A 22,853-nucleotide genomic window follows, 5' to 3' on the forward strand; every position below is an offset into this window, starting at 1 on the left:
AATCATTCATTTATTTTAAGAGATTATTACATGGTTTAAGATTTAATATTCATTAACAATTGAAGATTTTGGTACATGTTTTTTTTTAAAAAATTAAATGTAGATTAAAAATAATAAGTGTAATTAAAATGAAATGTACATAATGCATTTTCAATAAAAAATCACTTATAATTGGTATACAGTAAATTAAATATAAATCTAAGAAAGTAATTAATGAGAAAATTTTTCAGTCGTTTCATAATTGATAGCTATGACAACTATACACCTTTTGAGTTATTAATGAACATAAAAATAGTTATAGATTATATTCTTTTAAAACATTTCCAGCAATTACAAGCTTTTGTATTTCAGATGTTCCTTCATATATTTCAGTTATTCGAGCATCACGATAGTGACGCTCTGCGGGCATATCACTTACATAGCCCATTCCACCTAATATTTGAATACATTGATGTGAATTGAATGTCGCTGCTTCAGATGCTGCTAATTTTGCCATTGCTGCTTCCTAAAAAATAAAACAATTTTACTATAAAAATTATTACTAGGTATTAGTAATCTATTTAATTAACCAACCTTAGTAAAAGATTTATGTTCATCTTTAAGAACAGCAGCTCTCCACGTCAATAAACGTGCACTTTCTAATCGTAATGACATGTCGGCAATTTTGTTCTATAATATACAAGTAGGTAAATTAACTATAAACAAAAATATGTATTGAATTACACGATCGTGACGTTGTGACCCAACATGATTTATCACCTGAATACTTTGCAATTTAGAAATGGGAGCACCAAAAGCTATTCTTTTAGTTGCATACTCTACAGCAACATCAAGGGAGGCTTGAGCAATACCTAATGCTTGAGAAGCAATTCCGATGCGACCAGAATCTTTAAAAGTACAAAAATTAAAATATTTTAATTAATATTCTTGATAATTTACCGATAGTTTAACACAAATGTACCTAGTTTAAATAACGTTCAAATTAAATAGAAATGGCATTGTTCACAAAATAAGCATAGACAAAATAAATATTTGATGAATAAATTGTCATAATCAAAAGTGGTCTGAATCAAAAGGGGCTCGTTGACCTAAATCAACTGCATCAAAGTACAATTCGATTTTAACTTGGTTTTATCAGTTTTTTTACAATTTTTTTTTTAGGTACAATACTTTTGATTAGCAAAATGGACAGTAATAGGTAACTAACATTATAAATAACATATTTTTTTATAAAAACTCCAATTATTTTCGAAATAACTAGAATTAATAAAAAAAAAAAGAAAACAGGTTCTTTATTTAGAGGAATAATTTTTATGTTTGGGAATTAATGGGAAATTGAATTAATTCCCTTTAAAACTAACTTTCCTAATACTGGTATTTTGGTTAATTAAGTGCCTTTCGAATTATAGTGATTCAAGAAAAAAACCACATCATAAGTCATAATCTTTGAAAGCTATGGCTTTTAGCTGTTGCCGTACATTTATTTTATGAAAGGCGCCATTTTTCTTTAAATTTCTCTTAACTATAATTATATTGTTTCTCAAACAAATTTATATTTCAGAAAATTTGGAATTAATAACAATTATTTAAATATTTTTTTATACAAATAATTATGTATAATATATTAATGCCTAAAAATGTGAAAATTGCAACACTGCTTTAGTATAAATTATAGATTATTTATTATACAATACCTAATGTCATCATGGCGATTTTGAATCCCATCCCTGGTTCTCCTAAAAGATTTTCTTCGGGAATCAAACAGTCTTCAAAAATTAAATTACTCGTGGATGAGCCACGTATGCCAAGTTTGTCTTCTTTTTTTCCAAGAGAAAACCCTTAAAAACCCTTTTATTAATATATTACCTTAGAATATTTATTATAATACGATATTTACCAGAATACTCTCTTTTCACCAAAAAAGCACTAATTCCTTTATGTTTCTTTGCTTTATCAGTAGTAGCAAATACAACTGATGCTTTGGCTTCATGTGCATTCGTAATCCATGATTTGGTACCATTTAGTATCCAATTAGATCCATTTTTTATAGCTAACGTAGATGCAGCACCCGCATCACTTCCATTGCCTGAAATATAGATTATAATGAATACAAGTGTATCACAATACTAGCTACAGATTTACATATGACATAATATGTTTAAATACCACTGAATTAAAGTAAAATTATTGTTAAAAAAATGTGTATAAAGCCAGTACAGTGGGGTCAGGGTATAATGGGGACGGAGCATTTTGGGGCGGAAGTAATCACAGATTTACAGGAATTATTATAACTGAAAGTGATAAAGACATTGATAAAGTCACGAAAATCAATAAAAACATTGTAAAAGCTATATAGTGTTTATAATATAAATGAGTATTTGGAAGATAATCGAAAGCTTGATAGTTTGTATAAGATTATTAATTGTTGTTGTTACCCGTGTATTGTAATTAACCCTATGTGAGTCTTGTGATTTTTGGTCACACTTGAATAAAGTGTGACTAGCTTAATTTCTTATTTAAGTCTCAGTGTGACTAAGTGAGAGTGCGATACATTTTTACCCCACCAGAACCAATGATTGGTTAATATGATAATATTTTCAAATGCCTGTTAACTGTTTATTCACTTTCACACAGCACCCTAGAAATTTACTACAGTCAGTGTAATTTTTCCTTTTATTTTAGGGTTTCCCTATAAAAAAAAAGGTTCACAACAGATTTTTGAGAAAATTCTGTTATAGCCCTATTCTAGATTTACCTTCAGAATATTTTTCAAACCTTAAGCCCTAAATCATTACACCAAAAAAAGCAAAATAAAGTAAAAGTTTCTACCTCTACTGATGGAAAGGGTTTTAGATGCATACTTGGTTTGTCAACATATATTGATAATACTCATCATCATCAAGTAGTTGCAAGGCCCAACGCTGCCATCATGAGCTGGTTTCTTGACAAATTCGTTATTCGGGACAGGTCGTCAGTCTGTCGCAGGAAAGGGGAAGGCGGCTCCTATTCACTAGACAATTACTAGCCCAGCAAACGAATGACCATATGTCGAACCGGCGACAATGAACGCTAAACACACTGACACCTTACCCCCTCGGCTACTCTTCCTCCTCCATTGATAATACTATGCCCAAAAAATATTCTATACAAATTTTACTTTTTAAAAAAAAAGTATAGCTCGAGTAATTGAGGTTTTCCTCAATTTTGAAGGGGAAGAAGTTTTGGCCAATTCAATACCTTTAAAGTACAACTTCCGATCTATAGACTCGCTATATGAAAAAATCCATTCAGAAATATAAGAGATATTGTGGGTCTATGCACCCAATAAAAACACATCATTGTAAAAACAATACCTTCTCAAATTATCTGCATCGAAGCTAAAATAATGAATGAGTAATTGTTTAAGAATAGTTACACCAACTATTAACCTCAGGACTAATACTTGTCTAATTTGTATTATCTTGAACTATTAACCTAATGTATTACCTAACAAAACAATTATGTTCATATTACAATTATATTATATACATATATATGATTGGGCTATTAAATATAGTCTTGTTATAGTACTATGATAAGGTTTTTATCTTTCAGATTAAATTGTAAAAATATAGCTAATTGTTTTATAAACAACTAACACGTAGATTTATAATTGATTTTATTTATCAATGTTAAATAAAATAATGTGTATATTATATTATCTGAATCGCTTCATGCAAAAAGGGCCTTAGTCCTTAACTTTACATTTTTGGAAAAATGAAAAAAAACGTTTGATATGTTTCAAAATGCATAAACATATAAGGGTTTTATCAAAGTTAATAGATATTAAACAGTAAAATTACATTCTGTAAAACATTATTATTATTTTCAAATGCAGTCCAAATTATTAGCATTTAAGTATAGTGGACTAGACCCTTTTTACAAAAATTAATAATTTTCTTAGTAATTTCTGGTAATAGGACTAAATTTTTTTTTTAACATGAATCGATGCGTCTAAGTCAAGTGATAACGAATCTATAATAATCACGTTTTTGATAAAATGGTGACCTAGGCCCTTTTTGCATGAAGCGATACACCTGTCCTAAAAGGTAACATACCTGGTTCGCTAAGACCAAAACACCCAATTTTTTCTCCAGTTGTAAATGGTGTAATAAATTCATTTTTTTGTTGGTCATTGCCAAATTTATTAATAGGACCAAGATACAAAGAATTATTTACACTCATTATTACTCCAGCAGATGCACAACCCCTTAAAAAAAAAAAATTATAATAATTTGAGATTTAAAAATTAGTTTTTTTTTTAAATATTATAGATACCTAGAAATTTCTTCCATGGCAATAGCATAAGCTAAGTAGTCGAGACCAGTACCACCTAATGATTCTGGAATATCTATAGCCATTAAACCTAATTCACCCATCTGTCTTACCTACAAATAAAATATGACATAAGATGAACTAACACTACTTTATTTCTATCTATTAGTAAAATTATAATATAATGCTTTCTAAGCATTAAAATACCACATTTGACAGTTAGTTAATTTTTGCAGTTTATATTATTTACTAATACAATTGCATACCTGTTTTTCAGGAAATAAGTGCTCTCGATCAAACTGGGCCGCATTAGGTTTAAGCTCGCCCTCTGCAAAATCCCTGCATGTTTTGTACAATAATTGATGAGTCTCAGATAAGGATGACAAAGAAGAAATTGATCTTTTTACAGCACTTTTTAAACCTTTGACAAACAAACATATAATACAAATTATACATTAGATGCATATGACTGACAAATGACCTTAACTATAGAAATGCGACGTATAACAATTTACCAGTATTAGATAAAAGCGAAGACAATTTTGAAATGGACATTATGACAGAAATATAAACACTTGTGATGATGTAAAATTTAAATATTTTAGGCCTCTAAAACAGATTCTTTTCACAAAAATAAAAATAATAACTGTCGAAAAGATGACTAATTATAACCCAGATAATACACTAACGTCTAATGATACAAGTATAGTGTATTTTATTATTACACTACTCACTGCTATAGAACATCAACTGGATTAATTATCGTTATTATTGACCGACTAACCAGTGCAAAGAGTAGATGTAGTAGTAAATACTAAGTAACTATAGACTATAGCAAGCAAGAGCCTTGGACGACTGCCATGGTTAAAATGTACAGGTTATTGCACATCGTCTCGAATTGTTATCTTCGGAAATAAAATGACAGCGTAACGGGACATCAATTTTACTATATACTTTACTACTCCTATATATATTACCGTGTACTTATATACTTGATTTTGATTGGGTGCCGTTACGCTGACATATTTGATTTTCTCATCGAAAATTTGATGAAGAAGGGGTAAATGTGCAATAACCTTGTTTAATTCAATCATGGCTACTGCCCCGGCATGATAAAAAAAAGCAGGTATATCAGAAGATTGTGATTAGTGATAACCATAAATGGTAGTTACGGGCAGCCACTGAACTCATTATTGAGTTTAGCCGTGTATTTCTTACAAATGGAAGTCAAAACTCGTATTGTAAAAATTGATAACAAAGAACCAAGTTCCTAACATACCTTATTATTATTCCACGAGTAGACGGTTGGGTAGATATTTTAATTAATGTAAATACGTAATTTACATTAATAAAATAATTAGACTATAGACGAGTATTTAAATAGCATTTTCTCATAACTATAGGTAATAAATATACCAACAGTGGCCTATGATTTTATGTCACAGTTACATTACAATTTAATAGTTGTTATATAGTTATAATAGCGATAATAAAATTACACTACTCATTACTCGTTTTTTTTTTAAATTTATTGCTTTTGTGATTACCCATTATAGCACGCTATATGATAAAAAAAAGAAAATAAATACAAAATACCATTAATCGTTATAATATTATTATAGAAAAAAATTTTTTTTTTTCACTTTGCCGACTCAAAACACATAATATTGCATAACAATACTTTCAGTGTCCTGATATCTGAGCGCAGAAAATTGAACGAGGGGCTAATAAAATAGTTCATATGCGTCGAAGGAAGTTCTATAAGTTATCCTAAATCATTAGCTATTTTTCTTATTTCTTTATTATTCATGGCACACAATACAGTTATGTTTTACTAAGTATGTCCTTCTTCTAAATAAATCCTATGAAATTTTCCTCAGCTTGATTAAAATGATATGATATTTCTAAAGACGTTTTTTTTATTTTTTCACAATGTATGGCGCGTCATGACCAAGACTCCAGACTTATAAAATGCTATGGTAGAGATCCGGACCATCCATGTCGCGGCCAACTTATCTTCAGAAGGCAATTTCGCTCAAAAAAGTAGGGGAGAAGCTTAAACACCAAAAAATAAATCCTAAAAATGTTTAGGATGCTTATTTCAAAAGAGGGGGAGGATACTAAGCTCACCTAAACCCCCTTCAAATTACTCCAATGCTCATCTTAAATTTCGAGACAATATGGCTGTGCTCAAGTACTGTCCTGCGTTGAAGTGTCTTGGATCTCTACTTTTATACTAAATATATGTTTATTTGAACTAAAAGTATTTTAGGTAACGACTAAAATAGACAAATACACACAAATCACAAACTAAAATAAAATATTTAAATCTAAATTCCATTTGCTTTAAATTCGTACTTCCCGCTTATAATAAAATGTATATAACGTCTTTGATTACTCATATGCATTTTTCAATTTATGAATAGGATTTTTTGTCGTACAGCTGGGCCACACTGATTACTAACCTATAATTTACTGCAAAGTTCATACAAGTTTTTACAAAAACTGGTGTTTTTCTTTTCTCAATAATACGTGCACGGTTTTTCGGTGACTTCACAGCGGTTGCAAGGAAATCTCTTTAAAGGTAAATATATTATGTTCGGATTTCGTAATTATTTAAATGCTTTGATGCTTAATTGAATAGTGCATTTTTTACAGTAAACAATTGTTAATTATGAATTTTTAAATGTATTCATTTACAATACGTAAATTGTTTATCGTTTCGTATTTCATCTTTCTAACCTCAATCACATGGTTCATTTTGTATTATTAAAAATTTGATTGTTATAATTATTAAGACTCATAATTATTGGGAGAGTAATATTTTAACTTGTGGGAAATAATTTGTTCATTATATTATTTTACAGATGTCCTCCATAACATTGAAAGATGTTGACCAGCACAAATTCGTTGCTGCGTTTTCCGCATTCTTGAAAAAGTAATTTTTTGTTTTATGTAAGGAGACATTATAAACTTATGTTGATGCTTGTTTTTAAGGAGTGGTAAATTGAAGGCTCCAGAATGGGTGGACATAGTTAAAAATGGTAAATTCAATGAATTGGCACCGTATGATGAAGATTGGTATTATACTAGATGTGCAGCCACATTAAGACACATTTACTTTAGATCACCAGTTGGCGTTGGATCCCTTACTAAAATTTTTGGAGGTATTTAAAAATTAAACTTATTTTAATTACTTTCTTCGATGGTTTAGACAATTAATTTATTAATCCTTAAAAGGTTTTTTAAATGATAACTGTATTGATATTATATTTGTTAGTGTTTATAATCATTAATACTTGGCAATAAATGATTTACAGGAAATTAATTTCCTAAAATATCTTGCCATTATTAAGTATAAAGAATATTGGCTTAAATCGACTTAACCACCTCGGACCCGAATTCAAAATTTTTTTTCCCAATTTATTTGTTTTTCAATGCTGAAAACGATTGTGCCAAAAAAAAAATTGTGGAAACGCTTAGTTTTGAATGTTAATATGATTTCATGAATCATGATTAGTGTTGGGCAATTTTGAGTTATTATGATATATGATTTAAAGTATTAAAAACTACAAATACTTAGAAAAAAATTGTTTTTAAACTTGTTCTTGGTTTCAATAGATTCCTACCAAAACAACTAAATTGCAAATGCAATATTTTATAATAAAAAAAAGTCTCTTGCGTATCCAATTAATTATTCAACTATAAAATAATTATTTATTTAATATAAGACTAATCCTTGTCATGCCCTTGTTAAACTGTTTTTTTCATTTGCGGGAGATAATTTGCTCTTTACCTATTCAAGGCTAGCTAATGAACAAGGAATAAAAAGCTTGTATTTTTATAAGAAAACTTTGTCTGTATTCTATAATGTTTTATTAAACTAGATTGTTGTAAAATTGAAATATTAAAATTGTATTTTAAATAATTTTAAAAAAGTTAGTGCAATTTGTATTTAAGTAAATCTAGTTCAATTCCATAGTTTATATAATTTATAGTTAAGTACTCAATTTTGAGTAATTTACCCAACTCTTTTGCCCGGTTGCACCAAACTTGTCGTTATCAAATGGTAAATTATTTAGTACTGTAATAAACTTACTTTTGTTAAACTTTATCTTTTGTTAAATCAACATGTGTTAAATTTACGAGTATTGCTAAATCGTTGTTTTATATTCAGGTTATTATCAGTACACTGGTTATTGATTATTGAATAAATGGTATCAGCAGTAGGAGTTAATATTATCATCATACAGGGTCTAATCAATGATAAACTGATGGTAAATCATCATTAATTTTGTTGTTTAAAAAAAAAAAGTTTATTGATAACAAAATTTAACTATACATACATTTTTACACAGCGATAAATGACCCTGTAGTTTAACTCATGATAAAGTACATTTTTAACAATATAAAATTTAAAACATGGTTTATGCAACAGAATTTTTTTTTTTAAATCCAGTTAAACGAGTTTATCTCAGTGTAAATATTTGATGCAACCTGGCATTAATTAATGTAGTGTATTTTTGCAAGCTTTAATCAGTTATTAACAAAATGCTGGGTAATAACTTAGAGCTGCTTGAACTTAAATGTTTATCGCAATAGTATTACACAAGTACGCGAGACTGTCGCAACATCAACAACATTCACATGCCCTTTATTGTGGTTTTTATTATTTTAATAATGCACTTGTGTACCCAATCAGTAGTAATCAATAATGTTCAAGTAGATATTATTAGTAAACTATACTTGTTATTTTACAAGTTTTTATATTTCAACTAATTTAATAAAGTATTTATGATTACAATCTCTGATCGCGTACAATGGATAGAGCATTCCGTACAGAAGCCTGTGCCCACCATCTGCGAGTCAATGGCCTAGAAATTTACATTTTTAATATTGCACATTTGCTGCAATATAATAAGCCCGCGTAGTAGTTATCGAGCATGTACAATAATAATAATGTAAAAATGTAAATTTACTCAGCTATTTTTCTCGCAGATAGTGGACACAAGCTTCAGTACAGAATACTCCATCTGTTGTATGATATCTAAGGTTACAAGAAATGAGTTCTCATGACTTTTGCACTACACATACTAATAATGTGTATACCTTGCACTATATCCCATCACCATCTGGTTTATATTATAATATTTCATTGACCTTTAAATTTTAATAATCATATTAATACTTAGATATTCTTGATGTCCAATGAAATGCTGAGTACCATAATGTAGTAGATTATTTATTTATATATATACGGAACTGGCCTAATTCAAAGACTTATCCCAACTCAAACAAATTACAATACATCTTAATACAAGAACATAAAAAGTGCAAATACATTAAAACAATTAAAAAAAAAAATTGTAATTGCAATAACTAGAAAATTATAAAGAACATAGTGTCTAATATTATGAAGAGGGAGGGGTATTACAAAGTGGTACTTATTCAATTTGTTATGTTATGTATCAAAAAAGCTCATCTATATTTATTTACAAACTTACTTTTTTAATTGTATGAATACTCTAAATATGTGTTAAATCCTATTATTCTTTTTATTTTATAGCACGTAAACGTAATGGAGTGAGGCCATCTCATTTCTGTCGCAGTTCTACAGGAATTGCACGTAAAGTTCTTCAATCTTTAGAGACAATGAAATTGATTGAGAAGGTAGAGAATAATAATGGCCGTCGATTGACATCTCAAGGAAGACGGGATTTAGATCGTATTGCAGCACAAGTGAAACAAGCAAAAAAGAAGAAGCAAGCCCTGTTAGCTGCTGAAACCGCTGGATTCACTGTGCTCATTCCGAAAACTGACTAAATGTTTTTTTTTTTTTGTATCTGAGGATAAAAGTAATTAAATTACTTTTAAAGTTTGAATTATTAATTTTTTTACTTTATTCTTTAATATAGTCCTGCGTGATTGTCTACCAGATAAATAATTCTCAATATTGTGGTGATTTTTAAATTGAGTAAGAGTTTTTCAAGCTAATATAATATGGGCCTAGCTAAGTCACTTGTGATGTGAAACATATCGTTAGTAAAAATAACAAATCAAGAAAGTAGTTAAGTAATTAAGGAGGATTTTCTTTGGATTGTTTTTTTTAAGAAACCACAATTTTAGCATTAAAAAAAAATCTAAAATTTCACACTGAACTAATATTTATTCATACAACTCGGTAATTATTTACAATGAATTACAAGTTTGCAATTTGTAAGGGGAAAGTGTTAAGATATTGTTTATATTACTTTTTTAATTTCATATTAATCGTTTTAATCTAATCTTAAATAATTAGTTTGAATAAAGAAAATGAAATTATTATTTTTAAATTAAACTAATATTAAAAAAAAAAAAAAACTTAAATAAATAAACTTTATAATGATTAATAATATTGATAAAATTAATTCAATGCAAAAGAAAAAATGTTTATTTATTATTGTTTAGAGAAAAATACTGTACTGAAGAACAATAATAATAACTAGGATCATTAAATATTAATACATGATTTCTCCAACTGGACGAATAGTCAACTCGCATACCTATAAGCACCAAACCATAAAAAAATAAAAACCAAATTAACATCAATAAAACATTTTTTTCTTGAATATTATACTTGAACTTCTGGCGGTGTTCCCAAAACATATAAAACAGCATTAGCTATGTCTTCAGTTTGCAAAAACTTAATATCAGGTATGGTTTTTTGTATATTATTAACAGAATGAGTTAATGTTACTCCTGGGCTCAAACTCTAGAACACATTTCATAATGCTATGATTTATATTTCAACAAGTTAGTCATAATGTATTGCAATTATGAAAAAATGACCACATGGTTGTAATATACAATTTATAATTTTATTGACCTAGTTAATAATGTTAATTATAGTGATGAGAATCCGAAAAACAGGATTTAAAAACAAAACGCTATATAAGCACTTAAAAATCTTATAAATATTAAATACTATTACAATATAAAGATGTGTACCTAAGTAAAATTTGTTGATAAAAAATTTTTAAAAAAAAACAACTTTGTCTATAAAATGCTTTCGGTTTCAACAAATCCAAAGGTAGTTTATCTTTTTGGTGTTTTGTTTTATTTTTACAGATTTAAAAAAAAAATGTAATTAGATACACAGCTTTATACTGTAAAATTATTTAACACATGATTTTAAGTAGCTTAAATAGCGTTTTTTTGTGATAATCCTGATTTTTGGATTCCCATCATTAGTTAATTATAACTAAGTGAAGATCAACTAAAAAATTGAGGTGTTACTAATTACTATTAGCAATAATCACCCATTAAGGTAATTTTTTTTCAAAATAAATTACTTAATTAATATAATATTGTAAAAAAAAAACCCAATTCATAACTAATAAAAACGTACAAATGACATCACATAAAATTAATTTATACTTACCGTTATTTTTATTTTACTTCCTTCATTAACTAACATTCGTCTTATACTATCGGTACTTAGTGTTATACAATGTTTACTAGCATTGTGTATAAATGCTTTTATAGGATCAGCTCTGTAATGCCCTGCTACGCTAAATAAATGTCAAATTTACACACATATTTAATTAAATTAATAATTGAACAATATACTTCTTAATACCAATACCTGTTTATGTTAATAATATGACCATCATTTACCATTTTACTTTTCATTGCTCGTATAACTTCTTTAATGAAAATACAACCTGCCAAATAATTAGTTTCCATAATCATTTTACTGTGCTCCATTGTTTCATCTACAAATTACAATAATTATTGTTTCCTTAGTACTTGTATAATATGTAAGATAATTAATAGATCTCTATTTTAGGGTTTTTTAATTTGTAGGTATTACTATATAATCCTGTATCATCGTAAATTCCAGCATTGTTAACTAAAACGTCAACACTTCCAAATGTATCTAATGCCCAATTGACACATTCTACAATCCTGTCCTCTTTTCTAATGTCAAAGACTTTGTAGTGAAAGCAGTTTTTTAATTCACCTATTTCTTCGCTAAATCTCTAGCAAAAATAATATTTTAAAATTTGTATTGCAAATTAAAATACTCTATGACTACTGTAGTATGTAGGTACTTAACTAATTTTAAGCTTACCTTTAAGTTGTCTTCTGTTCTTGCAACACCAATTACTATCATGTTACTTTTCATTAAAGCTATGGCAACCGCTTTTCCTATGCCCGATGCTGCGCCAGTAACTATAGCTACTCGGTTCTTCCATCTTTCCATTATGTTATTTTTTACACAATAAATTGTATTCAGTTTCCTATTGATTGTTTAAATAAAAAATATTATTTTGTTGTATAAACGGTCATGACTGATCAAAGTTAGATGAGTTAACTACCTATGTCCTATGCCACATGTATAGTTAGCCAGAGATAATCGAGTAACGAATTATCATTTATGGTTTGGACTATGAGTTACTGTTCCTAATGACTTCGAACAATAAATTTAATTAAAAATACATAGTTATAACGTAGAAAGCAATTATTTATAAGTAGTTTATCTATAAGTGCTTTTTATCTGCAACATAAACTATAATTATATAATACAACATATTACTATACAACCCACTAATCATTATACTGAATTGTATTTGATTGCTAGGGTTTATAAATGTATAAAATTGGATAAGTCAATATCCATGGTGATACGATCCATTTTAAGTAGATATTAGTTAAACGTTATGTATCTTTAATGTATTCGTGCAGCTAAAAAATGATTAGAGAGTATAACTATTGAAAATAATAAATATTAGATACAATTTTATTTTTGCTAATATAAAAGCTAATCAATCTCAGCTAGGTAAAATCTACGAGGTCTGGAGGACTAATTTTCAAGTCTAGCTCTAGATAAATGTTAATATTCAATAGAGTTGTTGCCTGTTTAATCATTAAAAATTATTCGTGAATAAAGCTGAAAACGAAAGAAATAATAGATGATTAATAATAATAATACATTCAGGAAATAACATTTATGTACCTATATTCGTCCTACAAATACACGTTTCACAGAAAACACGGATTTTACTAATATTCGTGCAAAACATTTTGGAATGGCGAATAAGTTAGATAAAAAAAAATCGAAGACATAAATTTACAATATAAAAGTAAAATACTTATTTCACTATTTAGCCAAAATCGTTTGTTTTGTTGTTTTCGATTCTACAAGTGCAGACAGTTTTTAAATACACACATTTTATGGAGAAACACCTTTTGTCATGCAGGTTTCTTCCGATCTAGATAGGGAATTGGATTTGTTGTTAACAAGAAAAACACCACTAGTAGGTAGACATTTTTTCCTTGTCTTGTAAAATTTAGATTTTGTGTCTTAAGACGTTACTCAAATGAGTAATGACCGATTCAATTATACATAATGCCGATGCCCATTTTCCGATATCGACCCTTTCTTCCTTTAAAAACACTCATCATATAAATTGTTTAGCTTGTAATTAGTAAAAAATGAATTTTATTGATGTAAATGTAGGTATTAGATGATAATACATATGTGATATGTCAATGCTTTGTATTAATGAATTCGGTTAATTTGGAGGTATGTACAATAATGATTAATTTGAATTATAAAAAGATAATACAACAACAACAACCAAAACGATAGTTCTTAATACAATCGTGTATTCTTTGTATCAGTCTTATAAAGCCATTTTCTTAAATCTTTCGTGCGATTGTATGCTATTTGATTGGGCGTTAGCTCTCTGCTGTTGATATAACGCGTATCGCCGTGGTGATGAACTAAAATGTAATTAATAGCTTAAATTAAAACCATTTAATTAAAACCGTTATCTAATGTTATAATTTACAATAATTATTTGTAGGAATTATTTCAGAATTATGATTAACATCAGTGTATCTCAACTTCTCAAATGCATCAATCAAGCGAAAAATATTCTTTTCCGCTGCATTAACTTTTAATTCTTCCTAAAATGTTAAAAAAAAAAATGAAATGTAAAATTGTTCAATTGCAGCATTGCAATATGTTAAAATATGTTGGACGTAGGAAACTATCAAACTATATACTAATACTTACTTGACTTAAATTATCTACAGGATTTATTACTCGAGAACATTTTATCATATAGTTAGTAAATAATTCTTTAGACGATTTTGCCTGATTCCAATTTTCAGTATACATACTTTCAAAATCTGAATTACAGTAACACATATTTAAAACGAATTACGTTTGTATAATTAGTTGTACATTGTAACGTAATTTATGTACAAACCATAATTGTCATTTTTAAACGCAGAAAAATGTAATGAATTTGGATACGGGTAGTTACTTGAATGAGGATTTGCACTTAATCCTAAAAAATTATCAGTTTGACATGAAACTGTACATTTATTTGATTGAGAATTCATTCCATCGCCTTCTAGTAAGGAAAAAAATATATATATTTATACTAAGTACATAAAATGTGCATGTACAAATATAAGTATAAATAACATATCCGGGTTTTTTTTTGTTGAGTTTTTAATGCTTTTAAACATTAGTTAATGTGATTTTAATATTGTAAGTTAATAGTAGGAAATAACTGTAAGTATCTTTTACTAGTTACATTTTTTTTTATTTACCATTTTCCCTTGGTCGATCACTTTCGGAATAGGATACATCATTGACAAGCAGTAATATATTATTTAATTCATCAAAACAGTGTTGGATTTTTTTTTTAATATCGATTATTTTGTTTGAATTAAATACATCTGTATTCCTGAAATTAATAAAAAATATATTATAATAATCAATAGGTTATGTTAACGCATAATTTATTCAATGTTTAACCGAGTAGCTAATAGCTTATACTTAAAAGGGACTCATAAATATTTTATTAACATAAAATTGAATAGAGTGTAATAATACAATAAAACCCTTTTTTACTGAAATACTGGTGAAAAACATATTGGCTCTGGACTCAACATCCTGAAGTTTATTTAAAACTTTCAAGTCATTGCAAAAAAATAAAATTTAGTGGTGACGAAGCTAATGGATGCCGGTAAAGTTACAGTTCTATAAGTAGTGGCGCCGAAACCACTCACTAATACCTGGAAAGAAACATATTTAACACCCACTAACCCAAGAAAAATCCACTCGTAACATACAAATATTTTTAATATTAGTACAGATCAGCTACCCACCCATTAAATCAATGAGGTAATTACCTCACCAGACACTCTGTACTTGTGTTCGGCATTACTGTCCACAGAAATTATAATAACTTAAAATGAATAAAGAGTTTACTGTTTAATATGTACGAGATGGTCCTCTAAAGTTTAATTAAATTTAACAGTGTAAAATAAATACAAGTTGATTTACTTACTCTGTGTGCACATCATTTGACTTCTGTACAGAGACGTTTGTAGCGTGAATGTTTGTTTCAAAATTATTTTTAGTGGTATTATTTTGGTTGTCATAATATCCCTTGACTCGTTTTTGCACTAATTCAATTTGATCACATAAAGCTAAGTTCAACGCTTCATCAGCGTTCTTTAGTTTATCGTTAGAAATTACTTTAAGTTTTTCATCAAATTCTTTATTACAGCGTTCAATTTCTTTTTCAGCGTGGCGTTTGACATTTTCTGCTTTTTGTTCAATATCAAACTTTACTTTTTCAAGTTCAGCCATTTTATATAAATCCGCAGCTTGATCCCAACCGGCAATTGCAGTCTTTGATTTATGGCTTAGCTCGTCAATTATGAGATTTTGAATTGACTTATTAGTTTTAGATTCGATTTCACTTTTAAGTGTCTGTACATTGTTCTCCAGATCATCTTGTAATTTTTTGTAAGTCTCTGCATTCATCTTTTGGTTGTTTAAACTACACTGTACATCGTGTTTCTCGTTTTCATCTAGTATCTTTTTATCTAAATCTTCTTTCCTAAACATTTTTACATTTTACTAAATGTTCTACATTAAGCAGATGAATTAAGCAAATGAATTTTTATAGTTTAGCGCCATACTATATTATAATAATTAGTAGTATGATTTTATAAATTAAAATAGTATGTAATACAAAAGAATATATAATAATTATTTTAATCTATTTAGTCATTTTTTATAAAACTAATACTTACATATTTTTTAGAGTCTTTTCGAGATCTTCATTTTTCTTTTTATAAAACTCATCAAACATTTTGTAAATTCGCTTTTCCATAAAACTATTGTTTTCATTCGTAAGTTGAATTAAATCATCCATTTTTTTAAAAACATCATTTCTATTAATGCATAAAGTATAAAATATATATGTATTTCAATTACCATTTAGAAAAATCCATTTTTTAAAAAATTGTTTGCCTATTTAACGTATTAAACTTTTTACCTGAGTAAGGTTTCCTTTGTTCGAATGTCATCTTCTATCTTTTCTTTAATGATAGAACTTTGTTTTGTGATTTGTGATTCAATTTGGAGTTCGATATTAGTGTGGTCACTAAAATCATTCTTATTGGCTCTCTCATGATGAGATATTGTTTTGGTTTCATAATTTTCATTACTACGTTTAGGTATTAAGTCTACAAAATATTCATCTGTGTCTTGTATTTTTTCAATCGATGTAATGGTAGGCTTAAACGCCGATTTTTCTTTTTCTATAGTTTTTCCTTGGATTGCACTTAAACTATTTGCGTCTTTTAAAACTGTCAAAGATGAAATATCTCTATTGATATTATCTGCATAATTTTCAACATGAACTGATTCATCCATGTTACTCTTTTTTATTTGCAAGGTATCTTTATTTTTTGTTGATTTAAATAATTCGTTTGAAGAAGTTCTAGCTTCATTTGGAAAATCGTTTTTTACAGAATGTTTTTCTAATTGTGTTGTAGTTGAATAACCATTATACTTGATCTCGCCATCTGAACAGTTACCATCAGCTATGTTAATGTATATTAAGTATTAATAAAATAATTCTTTTTTATACAAATTATGTAATTCATAAAGAAAGTGTTGAAGAGCATGATATTTATAATGCAAAGGAAACAAAATAGAAAAGAATTACTAAGGATATTGAGAACAGTTTTAAAATTATAAACACGACTAGACAAGTATGAAGTAAAGGTGATTGTAGATGATGTATTTAATGAAGGAGTAAAGAAAAGTAAAGAAAAGTGATAGGCGAATTAATTTGCATCTACAAAATTTTAGTTGAATAAGTGACAACTAAACAGTTATAGTTGAAACTATTGAATATTAAGTTAAGTTAACTTAAGTCGACTTAACTCGTAAAAAGTCAACTGTACAATTTTGTAGTCGCTTTTTCAGTGTAAATAGTAGATATATGCAAATTAATAATTGTTTAATGTACCCTTATTTGGAATCAACCTACGGCCTTTTTACATAATTTTATAGTACGTATTTACCGTTATCGCCGTATTCTTTATCAAAATCTTTTAAACATTCTTCTAATGAAGTGCTCTCTGAATGATCCGAGGATTCTGTTAACGTAATATTGATTTTCTTTGTATTTTCTTTTTGAACTACTGAGCTTTCTGCTGGAGTTTCCAGTTCTTTTTCGATGCTATCCTTGTTACCAGATGTTAATAATTCTTCTTTATTTGATAATACATTGTATTTAGACAAAACACTACGACTGCCTAAAATTCACCATAAAAAATATTTCAAAAGAAAATTGTTTTGATTCATCTCATAAATTATGTAGCTAATTGTATGTTTTAACCACTAATTAATTACCTTTAATCCTAAAATCGAAAGGAGTGCTTGAAGAAAATACGGGTAAATTCTGAGAAGCTTGTTGTGAGCTGTATGGCGTGTTTAGTCTGAATTATAATTTGATATTAAAATACTTATTTAATATAGAATGAAATTTGTTTGAATACAAATTTACATACTTAATTGGTCCTAAGAACTTCATATTGTTATCTTCCGAATTGTCAAAATCCAAAGATTCTTCAATCGGTGTTTTAAAACGTACAGTGCGTTTTTCGGCGACGGGTTTTTTATTAGAATTATTCTTTAAAAAAAAACACCTTATAATTATATATATTTTTTTATTAAAAATTATTTAGATTTATTTTTATATTAGATGAGTACAAAACCAACAAATTATAATATAAACAGAAAAATCTAAATGAAGTACTGTTAATTGATTAATTATTTATTTCTGATAATAATTATCCGTTTAGCTTATAGTTTATACTATTAAGCATATTTATAAATTATTAGTCTATTAGTTTTTATAGTACATTATAGTTATCAAACGAGTGAAAGTTTTCAATGCACGAACTAAAATAATATCCAAATTTATGACTCAATCAATTTATTATTCGAACTAATTTCTATGGATTACGATTTATAAGTTATGCCATAGAACTCACAATATCTTCCATAGATTAGTTATTTATGGAAGATACCGTGTGTATTTGATACGATGTTTCGTTATTAAATATGTATTCTCCCAAGTCCCAAAAGAAAACAGCTAGTACAGTGAGATCGGGGTATAGTGTGGATGAACCATAATAGGAACGGGTAGGGACATGTCTACATAAATTATTATATCTTAATGTCATAAAATCACTTTCAAATAAACGCTTTGATGCTCATTCGTGAACACTGTACCTCACTTAAATAATTTATTACTGTACTGGTTTATATTGTGCTTGGTTTGGGCTGTACTGGTTTGAACATACTAATCACAGATCCCCATCAAAGCGTTTATTTGAAAGTGATTTTATCACTTTCAGTTATAATAATTCCTGTAGGCCTGTGACCTCCCAATTCCTACTATGCTCTGCCGCTTATTTACTTCATGCCACAAAGATTCTGTACCCCCAGTAATATGAAAATATTTTCCTTATCCGCTGATTCCATTATTTGTCATTAGTAAATTGATATCTGTACTTCATCTCAAATTTATTCCATAAAAACACTTTGTTTTTGATCTTCTAATATTAAAAGCTCCATAATAATAAATAAGATAAAATAGGTATAATATTTTCTACTGAACATTTTATTTTATCTAAACAAAAATTGATGTAATTTTTTTTTTTGTATCTTTGTGGTATTAAAATACATTCTTGGTAAAAATTTCGAGTATTTAGTGCTATTATTTTCGTATTATGAAGAAGTAACAATAATTTATAATAACAATAAAAATGTACACGCTTATTGTGGATGAATTTATTAGCGAAAAAATTCGAATAATATTGTTTTGTTGTTATTAAAACATAGTTGTAATGTTATTAAAAATTTTCAAGTATGCATTTTTTAATCGTTAGTTTATAAACCTCTGGAGACTAGGATGAAATAAAAACAATTTTAAGCGCCCATGTAGGTTGCAGCAAGCGCCATTATAAGAGAAGCCACCGGTACGGGCCTGAATAGGTCTTCAATTAATTAATACAAAGTCAACTTAAATAAAATGTCCATTTATTAGTGATTAAGGTTTAAATAAAAATAGACTTACAGATAAATCGTAAATATTTTTTGTACTGTACATGGCGTCAGGAGGACTGTCTTCTTCTAAAATTCGATTTGTTGAAATGTCTTGACCTAAAAAAAAGTGAATGATTCATTGCCTGAATTACCAAACTACATTTGAATATTAACATACCAAAGTAGATAAAAGTTTTTGATACTAAAAAAGTTATTACAATAGAGTCGAGGCATTCTGAGATGAAACATGTATACAGATTACAGTATAGTGGGTTGAGGAAGTTACGGGTCTTAATAAATTATTATAGCTCGAAGTGATCAAATTTCTTTCAAGTAAACGCTACAAAACAGGTAAATATTTATTTTAATATAAGAATGTAGATTATTATTTATAGGCACTTAATTTGTTTTTAATCATGTGAGGTTTTGGATTTTTTAAATTAAAAAAATGTTTGAATACGTATTATTTAATTTTCAGACTCAAGGATTTAAAAATATTACCCCTTTCTGGGAGGGGAGTAAAACATGTTGATGTGGTATTTTTTTTATTTCTGCAATCGGCTGCATAGTGTAGTGTAAGGTGAGGCGCCTATTTCACGAAAGCTTATAATATATGTCTTATGGAGAGCTATGCCGGTCGCTGCACCAACTTAGCAGATCTCAGTTGAAACCAACATACTAAATCATTTTTTACTTGCCTGTTGATGAATCTTCGGAACGCTTTTTTTCGACAATTTGTCTATAAAAATTGTCTAAAGGATGTTCCCATTGTGATGTGTTTTGATTTGTATTATAGTAGAAATATTTTCCAACTTGTTCAATATAACTAAAAATAACGTGTTTAAAACGAATAACATGGTTATTACATTTACATTCAACACTACATCTATGGTTGTTTGAATTGTATATTATGAATTAATACTTTTACTCTAAAATAAACTGCTTGTTATAAAATATTGGTATTTATGGCATCGGCGTAAAATGATGACATTTACCAGGAAGGTTGTAGCCCCAACAGAAAAAAATTTAATAATTGATTAAAAATTTACACAATAAATCTTTAACTATAATATACTCGTATATATTATATAGAGTATTTTTATTTTGTTCCTTTGTTACTTTGGCCTTTTAAAGTTTTAATAAGTTTATAAACCTATATTTTTATTGGTTAAAACATACCAGGGAATCCAATCAGATGGCAATGGTTCAAGAAGACACTGTTTTGCTAAGTGTAATAAATGTATATCTTTGACTGGATCTATACCGATTCTAGACGCGTGCTCTTCAATTTCTGTTGACGTACGAGTGCGATAATCATTAAGTTTATTAAATTAAAATAATAGTAATAATTATTTATTACCAGTTTTTGTCGGTTTGCTATTGTCGTTGAACACTTCTTTGCACACATAAACGGTCAAATCAGAGCTTGTCATTATTCGCACAAAGAACAATGAAAATCACATTTTTACTATTCATTTAATTTTTAATATATTTTTAAATAATTTTTTTTATTATAGACAACTGTATACTATGTAATATTTGTTTATAGACAATTAATATAAATTATTATAAATACAATATACCAATTAACGTAATTATGACAATAGAAAAGTCGTAATTACAACACATAGCATAAAGGAAGTATGATTTTCAAGATGTTTTGGGTCATTTTATGTAGGTATATTGTTTCCATAACAACCACGCTAACCGTAATAATAACAATAACTATATAACATGTACAAGGTGATCGTTTTATCGAGAACCACTCAATATCTCATTGGGTTTAATTAATAATTTAATTTTTTTTCATAGTAATTTTGTATAATGTGATCTCAATTTTCCATAAAGTTTATGCTCCTACTCACTCCCACACTAATTTTTTTTGTATCAACTTAAGAAACTTAAATTGCTACGCATACATTTCATCAACTTTAAAATTGAGAATAATGTACTAAACATTTTGACTGGTCAATAACCAGTTTTAGATAACTTTTTTTGAAATTATTGAAGTTTAAAGTTCAGGGCAGGAGAAAGGTGGAGACTAGTATTAATTTTATCTGCGAGTACATCTCAACCGCACTTCCCCTCCCGTCCTTACTTAAACTCTTAAAACTTTAAAAATAGTTGTTCAAAACTGCGGTTATCCACCAGTCAAAATGTTTAGTAAAATATTCTTAATTTAAAAAGTTAATAAAATATATACGTTACCATTTAAGTATCAAAAGTTAATATAAAAATAATTAATTTTGGAGGGAGTAAAAACAAAAACAAATTGATCACATTGTATAAAAACACTATGAAAAAAAAATTAAAATTTCTTAATAAACCCGATGAAATATTGGGTAATCAATTTATTTTTTTTCGGAAAATTTCCAATTTCAACTTCTTATATTTTCTTTCGTGTTATTTTACATTAGATATTATCAAATATCTAAAGTTTATCTTTTTTTGGCATCTTTCAGAACGTTATTATCTTTAAATAAAATAACTTAAAAACTACATAATACATATACCTATGTTAAAACTCTATTTCGAAATAAGATTAGGAACTAATATTTAATATAATATTTGATATTGATAATATAATATTAATATTTGATAATGGGGTTATAACTTATATTAGGCAATTGTTATAGATCTACATATCATTTTTTTTACACAATCACTACATCTATATATCATAGTAGCTACATTTGACAAGAGCCAAACACTTATAATTTATATTCCTATAATCCTATCTACTTAAAATATAGGCTTAGATGCCTGGTGGTAAAAAAATTTAAAAAAGTTGCCCAATTCTGCCAAAAGAAAAAACAATTAAACCCAACTAGAGAACTAACTAAAATTAATAATGAACATATTGTCTAAACGTTTAGTAGTTTTTGTAATTTTTTGAAAATAATCATTATATTATGTAGTATTATTAATACACAGTGTACATTTAATAATTTTTACTATAGGTATATTATTTAATTAATATTATTATAGAAGTTGTATTTTTACTGGATAGTTGGCTACCACTTACCTGGTAGCTGGTATACTCTAAAAACCCGTCGATTGGTATTGAACATAGAGTTACTCTATGGTATCGTATGGTACACGTTTCAGTATTTACGCAACT

The 22,853-nt window shown here is 27.7% G+C and overlaps 4 protein-coding genes across 5 annotated transcripts; 1 reads left to right on the top strand and 3 right to left on the bottom strand.

Annotated features, from left to right (window-relative positions):
* Positions 1-22: 22 nt before the first annotated feature.
* On the bottom strand, positions 23-5,277 carry LOC126847190 (short-chain specific acyl-CoA dehydrogenase, mitochondrial). The gene is made up of 10 exons (XM_050587301.1): positions 5,049-5,277; positions 4,830-4,935; positions 4,581-4,735; positions 4,318-4,427; positions 4,098-4,249; positions 1,898-2,086; positions 1,695-1,838; positions 760-887; positions 574-669; positions 23-505 (listed from the first exon to the last, which is right to left on the bottom strand). The coding sequence occupies exons 2-10, from the start codon at positions 4,867-4,869 to the stop codon at positions 296-298; spliced, it is 1,224 nt and encodes a 407-aa protein (XP_050443258.1). The 5' UTR covers positions 4,870-4,935; positions 5,049-5,277; the 3' UTR covers positions 23-295.
* A 1,494-nt stretch (positions 5,278-6,771) lies between these two features.
* LOC126846677 (40S ribosomal protein S19-like) lies at positions 6,772-10,196 on the top strand. The gene is made up of 4 exons (XM_050586397.1): positions 6,772-6,898; positions 7,182-7,252; positions 7,312-7,481; positions 9,881-10,196. The coding sequence occupies exons 2-4, from the start codon at positions 7,182-7,184 to the stop codon at positions 10,135-10,137; spliced, it is 498 nt and encodes a 165-aa protein (XP_050442354.1). The 5' UTR covers positions 6,772-6,898; the 3' UTR covers positions 10,138-10,196.
* Positions 10,197-10,717: 521 nt separating this feature from the next.
* LOC126846676 (farnesol dehydrogenase-like) lies at positions 10,718-12,800 on the bottom strand. Of its 2 annotated transcripts, XM_050586396.1 has the most exons (7): positions 12,675-12,800; positions 12,428-12,596; positions 12,167-12,335; positions 11,939-12,068; positions 11,735-11,864; positions 10,931-11,065; positions 10,718-10,856 (listed from the first exon to the last, which is right to left on the bottom strand). In XM_050586396.1, exons 2-7 carry the CDS (start codon positions 12,557-12,559, stop codon positions 10,812-10,814), a joined length of 741 nt encoding a protein of 246 aa, XP_050442353.1. In that variant the 5' UTR covers positions 12,560-12,596; positions 12,675-12,800; the 3' UTR covers positions 10,718-10,811. The 2 variants fall into 2 exon arrangements, with proteins under 2 accessions (XP_050442353.1, XP_050442352.1); XM_050586395.1 differs by lacking the exon at positions 12,675-12,800 and having other exon boundaries at positions 12,428-12,667.
* A 1,151-nt stretch (positions 12,801-13,951) lies between these two features.
* Positions 13,952-22,848, bottom strand: LOC126846264 (repetitive organellar protein). Its single transcript, XM_050585550.1, has 16 exons — positions 22,758-22,848; positions 21,093-21,128; positions 20,912-21,023; positions 20,431-20,558; positions 19,764-19,849; positions 18,190-18,311; positions 18,032-18,117; positions 17,701-17,934; positions 16,665-17,214; positions 16,420-16,560; positions 15,666-16,223; positions 14,923-15,059; positions 14,574-14,720; positions 14,378-14,493; positions 14,151-14,268; positions 13,952-14,082 (listed from the first exon to the last, which is right to left on the bottom strand). Exons 1-16 carry the CDS (start codon positions 22,801-22,803, stop codon positions 13,952-13,954), a joined length of 2,748 nt encoding a protein of 915 aa, XP_050441507.1. The 5' UTR covers positions 22,804-22,848.
* Positions 22,849-22,853: the final 5 nt, after the last annotated feature.

This window comes from Adelges cooleyi, unplaced genomic scaffold (assembly GCF_023614345.1).
Source record: "Adelges cooleyi isolate 19-005CV unplaced genomic scaffold, UGA_ACOO_1.1 ACOO_flye_CR_arks_rails_tigmint_CR_PRNA_9, whole genome shotgun sequence".
Taxonomy (NCBI): Eukaryota; Metazoa; Arthropoda; class Insecta; order Hemiptera; family Adelgidae; genus Adelges; species Adelges cooleyi.

Coding starts and splice junctions, on each gene's coding strand:
- LOC126846264 (XM_050585550.1), bottom strand. CDS start 22,803: ATGTTCAATACCAATCGACGGGTTTTTAGAGTATACCAGCTACCAG. Junction 21,129..22,757: donor TAGAGTATACCAGCTACCAG/GTAAGTGGTAGC, acceptor ATGTGTGCAAAG/AAGTGTTCAACGACAATAGC. Junction 20,559..20,911: donor CCATCTGATTGGATTCCCTG/GTATGTTTTAAC, acceptor CGTTATTTTTAG/TTATATTGAACAAGTTGGAA.
- LOC126847190 (XM_050587301.1), bottom strand. CDS start 4,869: ATGTCCATTTCAAAATTGTCTTCGCTTTTATCTAATACTG. Junction 670..759: donor CTAAATTGCAAAGTATTCAG/GTGATAAATCAT, acceptor TGTATATTATAG/AACAAAATTGCCGACATGTC. Junction 506..573: donor AACATAAATCTTTTACTAAG/GTTGGTTAATTA, acceptor TTTATTTTTTAG/GAAGCAGCAATGGCAAAATT.
- LOC126846676 (XM_050586396.1), bottom strand. CDS start 12,559: ATGGAAAGATGGAAGAACCGAGTAGCTATAGTTACTGGCGCAGCATCG. Junction 11,865..11,938: donor CATATTATTAACATAAACAG/GTATTGGTATTA, acceptor ACATTTATTTAG/CGTAGCAGGGCATTACAGAG. Junction 10,857..10,930: donor GAACACCGCCAGAAGTTCAA/GTATAATATTCA, acceptor TGGTGCTTATAG/GTATGCGAGTTGACTATTCG.
- LOC126846677 (XM_050586397.1), top strand. CDS start 7,182: ATGTCCTCCATAACATTGAAAGATGTTGACCAGCACAAATTCGTTGCT. Junction 7,253..7,311: donor TTTTCCGCATTCTTGAAAAA/GTAATTTTTTGT, acceptor CTTGTTTTTAAG/GAGTGGTAAATTGAAGGCTC. Junction 7,482..9,880: donor CCTTACTAAAATTTTTGGAG/GTATTTAAAAAT, acceptor TTTATTTTATAG/CACGTAAACGTAATGGAGTG.